At 33.9% G+C, this 13,510-nt stretch overlaps 1 protein-coding gene across 2 annotated transcripts in view; it reads left to right on the top strand.

The window, feature by feature from the left end:
* The window catches only part of IL1RAP (interleukin 1 receptor accessory protein), a 144,347-nt gene that overhangs the window by 103,076 nt on the left and 27,761 nt on the right, over window positions 1-13,510 (top strand). For both annotated transcript variants that reach the window (XM_008068421.1, XM_008068426.1), the window contains 3 exons: window positions 2,509-2,580; window positions 5,679-5,805; window positions 8,238-8,386. In XM_008068421.1, the coding sequence (XP_008066612.1) occupies window positions 2,509-2,580; window positions 5,679-5,805; window positions 8,238-8,386 (348 nt within the window). The remainder of the gene's footprint in view (window positions 1-2,508; window positions 2,581-5,678; window positions 5,806-8,237; window positions 8,387-13,510) is intronic.

Genomic DNA, 13,510 nt, shown 5'->3' with positions numbered 1-13,510 from the left:
AATTAATGAATGGTGGTTGATATTATTGTCAAGAAAATATTTTACTTGGATTAAGTAAACTATGTCTCCCTATGTAGTGAAACTTCTGTAGCTATTACTGAAGGTATTTACTGGCACTGTTCAACCACAGTTTTGCACGAAAAGACTAGGGGGTGAGAAACTAGGAAAGCTGAAAGAACAATAACTAGACAGTTGTCAGACTCTTACCAGTCCCGCAAATCAAGAGAACTAGTGTCAGGATATGTGACTTTTGAGGAGGAGTCCTAAATATCACTATGTATTTGTGTTAAAAATGATGGTATATCTGTGTAATATTATGTAATACCCCATTGTCTAATAGATAGAAACACTGAGGCCCACCAACAGGCAGCAACCTGTTTAGAGATACACAGTAAGAGTGGAAGAAGTAATTCTAAATTGCGGGTCTCTGTTCAGGGCTTTTCCTACTAGTCTGACACCAGATTTAGTGCAAATTACCCCAAAAAAGTGCAAATAAAATTCATTCAAACAATTTTGTAATCACTTCTCTCTTTTCTTTATTGCTTACTTTCTAAATAATACTGAGTTGGGGGTTAATTCAGAAGGAAAAAAACAGACTAACTTCAGAACCTGACATGAATGGATTTTAAAAGTCAAATGAATAATCTCACCGTATACTCATTTTGGCAGTTGTTTCTAATATATATTTCTAATATATCCATTTTTGGAAAGTTGGGAACAAATGTACTTGGTTATCTTGATTTATTGATATAAAAGTTGACAGATACAGCTGTGGGTTGGGAGATTCTTTCCCAACTGTTAAGCAACACAGGTTTTTTTTTTTTTTTTTTAAAGCTTCGGCGTATTGAGTACTTATTATATACTAGTAGGAAATGCTTTCATATATATTACTTAGTTTATTCCTCATAAAGAAATTATGATGTGAGTTTTACTTATCCTCATTTTAGAGTCAAGGAAATTAGCTTTTCAAAAATTAAGTAAAAACTCAAATTTTTATGCTTAGTATATGGCCAAGTCAGGATTCAAACTCTGTCATTAAGTCTTTGGAGCCCATACTCTTAAACACTATGCTGGAAAATTCTTCAAGATATTTTTCTTTTAGTTTAGAGGTATTTAACTGATAGCTAGTAATCAGATGAACTAATGTACTGTCCTTAACCCTGTGATTTTGAATTTTCCATTTATTCATTCATTTAATATTTATTTAATCAGGTTTCATACTAAACACTCTAGGCATGTTGAGGAGAAATATAGAGAGAAGAAACCACTGATGTTTATCATGACATGCGATTATTCATGTAGTATAAGAAGTCTCTCTTATAAGCTTTCGAAAACACACTGGTTAAACAATCTATCCTGAAATATAGAGCATACTCAATATGTTTTACTTTTTCTTTGTAAAACAAAAATTGCTTTTCTATGCTCAAAACACGTGGTGACAGAATTACCAAATGTGTAGCTTTTCAACACCAAGCAATTCTCTAATTTTCTGAGGACAGCAACTATATGTCTTGTGATTTAATTCAACTTGACACTGCCTACCTTGAGTTAATACAGGCACCACAAATTAAAGCCTCAGTCCCACAAGACTGCCCCACCTCCCACTTCAAAGTCCAATCACAAGTAGTACATCCCTGGTTACTCACACTTCTGTCTGTCTTGGCTACAAATTGAACATCCCTCCACTTACTCCTCAAGTTCTGTGATTTGCTATAATAGCTCTCAAAACTCAGAGAAACTCTTTAGTTACACTTACTGGTTTATTATTAAGGATACTATAAAGAAGTCAAATGAATAGCCAGAGAAATAGATACATAGGGTGAGGTCTGGAAGAGTCCTGAGTGCTGACTCTTATGTTCCTGTCGAGTTGGGGTGCTTCATCCTACTAGCACGTAGATGTCTTTACCAACCCAGAAGCAAATTGTTTCGGGTTTTTAATGGAGGTTCCATCACATAGAAATGATTGAGTAATTCACTGATTATAGGTGATTAACTCAATCTTCAGCCTTTTTCCCCTCCTTGGAAGTTTGGGAGTGGAATTGAAGGTTCTAGCACTTTAGCTAAGTCTTTCAGTTTATCAGTCCCTTATCCTGAAGCAATATAGGGACTCCATCTACCAATTATCTCAATAGCATTAAAAAAGATACACATTACCCCAGCGATTCTGAGTCTCAGAAGGTTTTGTTTCAGGGTTTTGGGGCTAAGACCAAATATTATAACAAACAATGCCTCTATACCCCTATCACTCAGAAATAAACAAGGGTTTTAGGAGCCTGTGCCATGTTCTAGAGCAGAGACCAAATTTATATTTCTTATTATGTCATGTTTTGTTTGCTTATTTTAAGTGAATGAAGTGCAGTAATTGAGTATATATTGTTCTACAGACTTCTTTAAAATAATTGACAAACAATGCCAAGAAGTTGAGCAAGGTTCACAGTAGATCAGATTTTTAAAATAAGGCTACCTGATTTAACATCATCTCCCTTTTTTATTTTCTCTCTGCCACAGGCTCTCCAAAAGATGCAATGCCCCCCAAGATCCATTCACCCACTGATCATGTGGTCTATGAGAAAGAACCAGGTAATTATGGTTGTGTCTCTGAATTTCAGTTCATTTCTCTTAATTACAAGGAATAAAATGTCGCTTATGTTAATGTGAGAAAATAGATGGCTCTTGTAAAGAAACACATGAATTGAAACTGAAATGTTGTCAGAAACATGGCAGTTCTGGGGATAAGCTCCTTCTTGATCTCATAGGCTGCTCATTGATGTTTTACTTCTCTTTCAGCATCTGCTTCCTTCTTCCTCTGCTAGCAGTCTTCCTCTTCTGCTTAGTGATTTCTGTTTGTTTGGTTTACAAACTTTAGTTTATATAGTGCTTTGATTTGCCAAGGATGAAACATGAGCAAAAAGATATTCTTTAAGCTTCTGCTCCACTGTGAAAAGGCAGGGGGTGGGGTTTGGAGGCGGGACTGTGAATACAATAGGTAACAACTGATAGAACTAGTACACTTTGATTCAGAACACTATTGAATATTTACTGTGACTCTCTGGGTCTTTTAATTTTTGTAATTTTTCATTCTAGACAAAAAAATCTTTCTAAATAAGCAAATAATGGTAATTTGTTGTTCCTCTGACTTACAGCTTCTCATAGTTAAGTGAATAGAAAACTATAGAAAATTTTAATATTTTTTATGTTGCATCCTTTACAATAAATTTACTTCAAACTCAATTACAAGTGTCAAACTAAATAAAAACAAAGAGAATGGCTCTACCCTACCCCACCTCCCAAAAAAGTTTCTTCAGGAATTAATGACATTGTAATTCAGGAATAGGAGAGCCATGGGATCCCATGACAGGACCAGGAAGTAAAGGAACGTAAGAATTTTTAAAGGCAAAATAAGGAAGGTCACATCAGCTGTTCTGAAATAATTATCCTTGGCTGCAAGAATCAATAGCAAGGGTAAGGTCAGTCCAACGTATAATAAACAATTGTTGGGCAGATGTTCTTGCAGTAGTATTCTTTATAGAAGGTTGCACTGGCCATTATGCAAGATAGTGCTTTTTGGAGAGTCTTTGTAATAGTTTTTATAATAGGCATTTGTGTGTGAGAGCCCTTTTCATATGGCCTTCTGACTCTATTTTGTTAGAGTTTAACACAAGCAACTCCACTTTTATTCTGACAACTTGTACAGATGTGTAAAAAAGCGTTTGTTTAAAATGTGCTGAAGATAATTAGTGATCAACATACAAGAGGGGACCCCCGAAACCAGAATTATCTTTTAGGGGGGCAGGTCCCTTGATGTACAGTCTTCCCCTGCTAGGTAAGTATTCTAGGCACCCATCAGTTTTTATCTGGAAGTTTTGAAAAGGTTGCATTACAATTTGTGGAAGAAATGTGAGTTGTGGCAAACAGGTGACTGATTCTTCCAGCATGACAACACACCTGCACATACCACGCTGAGCATCAGCAGTTTTGACCAAAATGGCAGGATTCTCCTTTGCCCACCCTCACTTTTCACCAGTCTTCGCCCCGAGAGACTTTTTTCTTGTTTCTTTCTGTGAAAAAAGTCCTCAAAGGGAAACATTTTGCCAGTGTGGAAAAGGTGAAACAAAATCCAGCAGAAGCACTAAAAGACCTCAAAACTGAGGAGTTCAAAAACTTTTGTGCAGTGGAAAAAGCATCGTGATAGGTGTATTGCATCAAATGGAGAGTATTTTGAAGGTGACTGAAGTTTAAATATGTAAGAATATATTCACAATTTTTTATAAACAAGTTTTATTATGGTGGTCCCTCCTCTTAGGTTGAAAACAACAGTCCCCCAAAATTCAGATAAGTTTGTAAATATGACTTGCCTTGTTTAAAAAACAAAAACAGAGAACACAGGAAGGGGTCTGCCAATCTCAAATGGACTGAATTTTCTAGAATTAACCATAGGTGTGTATAGTAATGTGAACATTCTACGTACTGTCAGGGTAAATCCTTATTAATCACCTAATATGCTTTGTCTGCCTATCACACCACACTTATGGAAAGATTCCTGAAACCATGTTCTCTTTGTCTTCCTTAGTGGCATATTGATATTGAAAACCGAAGGGATTACTCAAGAGTCATGCATTGGAAAGGAGGATAGAGTATGATCACTCATTTAGATAAACCTAAGTTCAAATTAGGGTGACAGTGTAATTTATCATGTAAGCCACACACTTTTTGAGAGTAAAAGCAGTCAATATTAATAGGTATCTAGGAAAGTGGGATGAAACAGAACTGGTGTGGACAAGCTAGGATGGAAGGTCAGTCTAAATCAAATCCCGGCCTGCCACTCATTAACAATTTTTAATGACTATCATTTTAACATCTCTTAGCTTCAGCTTTCACATGTGAGAGACATGTATTTTAAAAATACCTCATTTATCCATATAACAAAACTGTACTTGTACCCTCTCAGTCTATTTTTTTTAAACTTCATAGTGTTTTGTGAAGGTTACAAAATAGGCATAAATATTTAGCACAATAACTGTACACAGTTCTCAGTAAGTGTGTTGCTGCTGCTCCTGCTACTGCGATGATTGGTGTTATTACTGTTTTTCACCTAGGGATCTTCCTAGCCCCATGTTCCATCTCATAAGGATAACATACGGTTTTCTATTCGTAAATATTCTTAAAATGTATTTAATGCACACTGATAGCATGAGTATTTTGAGACAGGGCCTCCTCAGCCAGATCCCTCTGTAATGGTATTGCCCCATCTTCCATGGGCCAAGCTCCAAAGATCTGAAGAATCTTTTCTTAGTCACCTTTTGTTTGTGAAGAGGATAACAAGGGAGAAGAGCAGTTCATGGATGTTTAGGGCTAAAGAAGGATATTGTCGAAGACTTTTGAAACAAATACTGTCATTTTAGAGCATACCTAGATTGTATTAAAAATGGATCACTCGTGATTTTATATAAAGTCGATAACTGTTTTCTCTTGGTTTTGTTTATCTATTTTGGAATGAAGATTAATGTAGTCTAGTAGACTACATTACCTTATGGTAGTCCACTAGAGAATTACTCATAAGTAGGATTTTAGGTACACTAAACTTTTGCAGCTTCTGATTAGCCATAGAATAGATAGCCATGTCAATTTTACAAACTGATGGGTTGCTTTATCTTCATTTTATTTTATTTCTTTTTTAGGAGAGGAACTACTCATCCCCTGTACAGTCTATTTCAGTTTTCTGATAGACTCTCGAAATGAGGTTTGGTGGACAATTGATGGAAAAAAGCCCGATGACATCCCTATTGATGTAACCATTAATGAAAGGTATCATGGGGGTAGGCAAAGGAGTGACTAACTTGTGTTTACCAGTCTAATGATCTCTGATTTATAATAGTCCATGGAAATACAAATTCTCATTCCTGCTTATAATTAACAAAACTCAGCGAGAATTTCAAATCTTTGGTGGCTACCTCCTAAAGCAGGGTTACTGAACTAAGTATCCAAGGACCAGATGCTACCTGGTGACAAAGAACTGAATTAAAATGTCTGAGCCTGGGGATCCACAGTTTGTCCAAACAGCATGTGCCCTACTGTCTTAAGTCCAGCAAGCTTCACACATTTATGAAACTCACTGAGAAGTAGAGGGAATACATATGTTGCATGAATGAAAAGGTGACAGACAGTATAGGGTTGTGGATACGTGAAAGCCTGTCAGTATAGTTGTAGTCTTCTTTTTCTCAGTCATGGAGTCTCAGCCTATATATTTGTGCCTCAGGTAGTTATGTTTGGTTTCTTTTATTGCAGTGAGCATGTGTTTCCTCTCTTTCTCCTCCTCCTTCTTAATTCATATAGCCTATATATATATATATATATATTTCATTTATAATTGAGAATTGTGTATTTAATATTGACTAAATACATTTGTGTTCTTGAAATTTTATTTTAAAAGTGAATGTGTAATAATACAGCTCAGTCTTTAAAAAAATACATCATTTTGCTTCTAAATAGACCTGATTTCTTAAAGAGGGTTAGCAGAGAAGAAAGTATGGATCTTTGAAGATAGAAGATTCTGCTGTAAATGAAGCATACTGTTACTTAAGAACAATTGGTTCACTGCAACAATTAAAAAAAATTGCAGCTGATCAACTACATGACAAAGTAATTACAAGATGATAGCTTTATCACCTATGTGCTAGTAGATCTTAAGCTTTTAGAATTTCTAGAATTTACAGGATATACCTTTCCTATTAGTAAGCTCAGACTTTGTGCAGAAATTATAAAATGTCTACTTTGCATTACAAAATGTCTACATACTCCCTAACTAGATAGATTTTATAAAAGTAACAACGATAGAGCGGACATTTCATTTTAATGAGATAAATAGAATGACTGGGAAGTACTGGATATTATGGAAGGATTTAATAGGGATTCAGTCAGTTTTAGAATTAGCATAAGATAATACTTCTCAGATGATTTGGTACCCAAATCAAGATTTGAAGAAAGGAAAAATTAGTTAGATAAAGAAATGGAAATAATGTTCCTGATAAAAGAAATATCCTGTTCAAAGGCCTGGAGCTTAGAGAAGCAGAACATAGTCAAAGGCACAAAAGGAGCTTCCTGAAATTTGAGTACTTTTTGCAGAAGTAACTGATGAAAGATGTGGCTGGAGACTTGAAGGGAGGGTTTCTGATCATTTTAAGAATTCTGGACATTGTACCTTTCATCCTCATTATAATGAATGAATAATAGGGAAAGTCATGTTGTTCCACCTTGCTGCTATTGAAACATACTAAGCGTTCATAAAACAGTGAAGTTGAATTTAGGCTAAACCAGAGGCCTTAACTAAAGTCTCATGACTAACAATGACTAACAGTAAGCCTAATCTAAAGAAGAACCTGGATTGCAGTTAACTGTAGAAGATATATATATATATTTTTTTTTTTTTTGCTTTGAGCAAAGGGGTTCAAAAGGATTTTAAATCTTGATCTTAGAGGAAAAGCACTTGATCTCTGACTCACCGAGATTTGGACATTTTATTTTCACAAAATTTACCTGCTCTGAACAGTTACTATTTCTAAATGTTAGGATTTAACCATGAGATTTCAGAATTTTGACCAAAATACCTTACCTGTGCTCAGAATTCAAGCTTTGGGAGTCACTGAAATGCATCAGCTATTTCCTGGGATAACAATTACAGCCTACATGAATATTTATAGAGCATTGTTCCAATATTTATGCAGTAACATGAGTAACTCAGTCCTCAGAATTCTTAACAAAATTAATACACATAATGCATTATGTGGGCATTACTGCTTTTCTCTTTAACAAAAGAGGAACTCCAGAAATGAAAAGAGTAGTTACCTTACGCAAAGTATTTAGTCAGTAAATGGCAAAACCTGGATCAAAGCCAAATGAGTCTCCCCCAGAAACTTCTCTCTAAACAGATTCAGCATTCAGCATCCTGCCTCAAGTTTAAGCAAAAAACATTTTGTTTTAAAAAGAGATGCACAATAAGAAGCCAACGTTGGGATTTGATCTAGACAGTCGAATAATGTATAGTATAGATGTTATAACACTGGAGTCTTGATATACCCCTTTGTGACCATGGCATTACAGGCAGCTCAGCTTATCAGCATTCCTCTGTTCTCATCTGGGGGAAGGGAGCTCTGAAGTTGCTTACTTGTCTGTCTGATCCATACACAATGAGTAGCCCTTGAATCTCACAAATGCTTTGATTTTCTTTTTCTTGTTTCTAGTATAAGTCACAGTAGAACAGAAGATGAAACGCGAACTCAGATTTTGAGCATCAAGAAAGTCACCCCTGAGGATCTCAAGCGCAGCTATGTCTGTCATGCTAGAAATGCCAAAGGGATAGTTGAGAAAGCAGCCATAGTGAAACAGAAAGGTAATGGATGCATGCAGCCATGAATTTGTGAACTTCAAATGTAGCACTGTGGTGAAGAAAGACAAAAGGAGAGCTTGAGAACAACAGAGCCCCAGCACCTAGCACAACATCTGACCCATAGTAATGAATCAGTGTTGAATGAAATGTTTAAAAGTTTCCATCTATAAACTCTCAAAATATTGTTTCTGATAGTGCCAGTTACTATGTGAACAAATGTGGCTTACAGATCTATAATAATGAGGCACATTTGTACAATCATGAAAAATAAAGAAAATATTCAAAACTACCAAGGACATAATAAAACTGGTAGAGCCCCATATTTTTGGTGAATTTTAAAGATCCTTTTAGAAATCATTGATGGCAGAGTTCAAGTCATAAAAGAAATACCATCTGACCTAATACTTCTGAAATTTTTCCTGAACAAATAACAACAATAATTATATATCCTTTGATATTCTTAGAAGCATTATCTATAATAAAATCTTATAAATAGCAACCATCTAATTGTATGCAATTAGTTATGATATGAACTATTTATTCTCAAAAATATATATAATTTTAATATTATCATTTTAAACACTATATGTCAACATTCAAGCTGGTTTATAATATACCACTACCCATAATTACTATTTGTGATTTAAATAATTTAAATAAAATGATTTCTATGTAGATATCACTATATTTTCTACAATAAATAAAAATTAAGAAGCTTCTTGGGTGAAGTGTTGCTACTAAACAGACTGTGTCTCTTACCTAACACAGAATTTGAGAAAAATCTCTTAAAGAATGTTTAATAGTCTGGAGAAAAATAATGATGACTTATCACACATGTATTCAAGTTTTTCAGAATCATCCTGGCTCCTAGAGTTTGATTGAGCCTATAATATTTATAGCTAAAGTGAAAAAATTAGTTCATAATTATAACATTTTGAAATGAGACTTTTCTTAAAGCTGATGTAAAAACAGAATTCACCTCAACATTTCATTACAATTTAGAAGTAAGGAGCAAAGGACAGAGATGTATATGCCTCTTAAGATGTCTTAGTGAATTGGGTCAGGATAATTTACTTTTTCTCTTCCTCAGAAGCCAGTGTAAAGACAGAAGGCTGAAATACATGATATAAAGTAGTTTCTAAAGTTTGTTAGTTCCTGAGAACACTGCTAAGAATCATCATTGTTCTCCATTATTGTACTCTAGAATTAGACCACCTGTGTTAAAATCCTGGTTTTGCTGCATCCTAACTCTGTGAAAAGTTACTTAATCTGAGTCTCTATTCCTTTACATTTAAAATAGGCAAAATAAGACCACTACCTCATAAGATTATTTTAAAATGTTCATCACATATGCAAATATACACGAAATGTTCAGTAAATGTCAGCTCTTATTTCTACGAGAAGAAATAGGTGCTATTTGGCAAAGACTTTTATAGTCAAATAAATACCATTAACGTTTAGGTTCAACAAAATCAATCAAGTACTTTAGTTCAAGACTTCTTAGAATCTGTAATATATTAATATTTGATATAAATATCTACAGGGGGTTGGGTTATAGTAGCAGATTTTTTCAAATGTATTTGACTCCAGCTTCCTTAAGTGGGCACATTTTGTGGAACTCCTCTTCTGTGGCACATATTCTGGGGAAAAACTATGGAAAATAACATAAATTAATAACTTGTGGTCAAATGGATAGGATCAGAACAATCAATTAAAATAATGTTTAATGTAGGAGTGAAGCGTAAGTCTTCCTACCAAAGCTCCTTGAGTAACCACCCTTTTATACAAGCCCTTGCTCTAAATGATGTAGTATGACAACATCAGGAATGTGAAGTGACAAGTGAATCCACTAGACTAGATGATCTGGGCTAAAAGGCGATTTATAATCCCCGTTTAGTCATATCTGTGTATGAACAGTGGTACGAGTGAGATGTACTTTTCTTTACTTGGCTTCTATTTGGGGCCAGCTAATGTAGAAATTCTGAAGTGATCTCTGAGTTTACATTCATAAATTACATGTATGGGTCCTTTGCTAAATTCATTAATAAAGCATGCTATGCACTTGATCAAAAAGATGTCAGAAAAAGGCTAACACCTGAAATGTGAGAAATTCACTGGAATGGGTCTTATTGACAGCACAATTTCATATCATCAGGTAAGGCAAAAAGAAGAGGCAGCTAATGTAAACATGTTAAAAATGCAGTTGTTTCATAACGGAAGAGTGGTAGGGACTGTTTAACTTTGTGAGAAACAGCCAAAGTGGTTGTACCATTTTAACACTTCAGGTAATAACGTACACATATTACAGGTGCTTTATGTCCTGACCAACTTTGTAATTGTCAAACTTTTAAATTTTAGCTATATTAGTAGATGGGTAGTGCTATTACTTTGTGTTTAAAATTTGCATTTCTTGGATATTAACGATGTTGAGCACATTTCTATGGCCTTAATGATCATTAATTAAAATTTTTTGTTTGTTTTTGGTTTTTGTGAAGTCTCCATTAAAATCTTAAGCCCATTTTTATTGGGTCATTTGTTTTTAAATTAGTATATTTTAGGCAATCTATATATGCATATACATATTTATGCACATAAATATTCTGGTTAAAAGTCCTGCGGCAGATATGTGAACTGTAATAGTTTTACTCAGTTTGTGAATTCATTTTCTTTTGATTAACAGAATTTTAAAAATTTTAATGACATTCTTTTTTTTTTATATCTAGTGCTAAATCCTGTGTTAGCTTTCTTTGCCTACACAAAGGTTAGAAAGATAACTTCCTATGTTTCCTTCTGAATGATTAATAGATTTTTCTATATAGTTAGGCCTGTGATTCATTTCAAATTTATTTTTATATTGTGTGGTATGAGTTAAAGTTTGGTGGGGTTTTTTTGTTTGTTTTGATTTGATTTCCATCTAGATAATCAGTTATCCTAACATCATAGTGAAAAATTTTTTTCCTTTGTTTGTTAAGTTGTTTGAAAACTTGAGCCAAAAAAATCAATTCATTGTAGGAGTATGGATTTATTTCTGCATTCCCCATGCTGTTCTGTTAATCTTTCTGTCTTTAGTCCAGTGCCACTTTATTCTTGATGAACATAATTTTAAAGTAAATCATGAAATTAGATATCCCTTTTCATTTTTCATTTTCAATATTGATTCAACTATTTTAGGAAACAAATGTTTTCATGTAGATTGTAGTACCAGTTTATCAATTTCTGCATAAAAACTTGCTGGGATTTTTATTGAGATTGTATTTAGTTTACAAATCAATTGGGAAAATTGAAATCTTAATAATATTGAGTTTTCCAACATATGAACGTGATTTATCTCTCCATTTATTAAGGTGTTCATTGATTTTTTTCCTCAGCTTTTTTTTGTTGTTACTTTAGACTTAAATGTACAGGTCTTGCATTCATATTGTTAAATATATCCCTGAATATTTTGTTTGTGATGTGATTGCAGAAAGAGTTTTTTAAATGTCATTTTCAAATTGTTCATGGACAAAACATTGAAATGTAACTAATTTTTATGCATTGACCTTGCTCTTTTGACCATTCGTTTGGCTTGTTTTTGTTTGTTGGTTTTTGTTGGTTTTGTTATTGTTGTGTTTTTGCTTTTGCTTTCTAAGGATTTTCAAAACACTTGATTATGTCACCAATAAATGAATAGAGTTTTTACTTCTTCCTTCCCAAATTTTGTACCTTTGAATACATTTTACTGTCTATTTCACTCTTTTGGACCTTGAGTACAATGATCTATAGAAGTTATTTAAACATCTTTGCATTGTTCCAAAATTTAGATGGCAAACATTCCGTTTTTATTTATTATGATGTTATTTGTAGAATTGTTTTTTTGTAAATGACCTTTATGTCCATAAGCAATTAACTTTTCATTTTTTTGTTTGTGGAGAGTTGTTTTTTTAAATGAGTGTATTAATTTTGTTGAACTCTTACCTCCATCCATTAAGAGGTTCCTATGATTTTTCTTTTTTAATTTGTCAATAGCATGATTTATACTTATTGATTTTGAAATGTTCATACAGAATTGCACTCCTAAAACAAATATCCCAAATTATCATGATTTATTATTTTTTACTACATATATTGCTGATATTTAGATAAAAATTGTTCATGTTAAGGATTTTGTTCATCATGAGGACTATTGTTTTGAATTTTTTTAATAATGTCTTTGACTGCCGGGCTCGGTGGCTCAGCCTGTAATCCCGCGCTTTGGGAGGCTGAGGTGAGTGGATTGCCTGAGCCCGCGGGTTCGAGACCCGCCTGGGCAGCGAGACCTCATCTCTACAATAAATCAAAAAATCAGCCGGGCGTGGTAGCGCATGCCTGTAATTCCGGCTACTCGGAAGGAGGCGGAAGGATCGCTGGAGCCCAGCAGGTCGAGGCTGCGGTGACCAGGAGCATCCACTGCACTCCAGACTGGGCGACCGAGTGAGACTCCAACCCCCCCCCCAAAAAAAGTCTTTGACTAATATCAGAGTTATACTGGCTTCATTATATGAGTTGGATAATGTTCCTTCTTTTGCTATTGTCTTAAAGCCTAAAGGTACAATTGGTATTATTTCTTCTTCAAATTTTTGAAAGAATTTACCCATGTAACACTCAGAGCCTGTTATTTTCTTTTTGGTAAAGATTTTAATTATGAATCCAGTTTCTTTAGTTGTTATTCAGATATTATGTTTCTTCTTTTAGCACTTTTGAGAATTTAGCTTTCAAGAATTTTTTTTTTCATTTTATTTAAGTTGTCACATTATAAGCATACTTATTTTACGTTATTGTCTTATTCGTTTAATGTCTGCAACATTTTTAGTCATGCTCCATGGCACTTCTGATATTAGGAATCTGTGTTTTCACTTTTTTTTGTTCTTCATTATTCAAGATAAGCGTTTTTCAATTTTACTATTTTTTTAGTGAACAAACATGTTTTTATTTCTTTTTCTCTATTGTTTATATATTTCCTGTTTTATTTATTTTACTCTTATCTTTATTTTTTACTTTTTGTTTTCTTTGCATTTAATTTTCACTTCATTTTCTTTATTACCATTATTATTATTTTTTATTATAAAGATGTGGGGTACAATTCAGGGTTAGGTATACAAATATTGATTA

The sequence above is a fragment of the Carlito syrichta genome, unplaced genomic scaffold (assembly GCF_000164805.1).
Source record: "Carlito syrichta isolate Samal-C Ts95f unplaced genomic scaffold, Tarsius_syrichta-2.0.1 Scaffold108652, whole genome shotgun sequence".
NCBI classification, from domain to species: Eukaryota; Metazoa; Chordata; class Mammalia; order Primates; family Tarsiidae; genus Carlito; species Carlito syrichta.
This window is presented reverse-complemented; position numbering and strand designations above follow the sequence as displayed.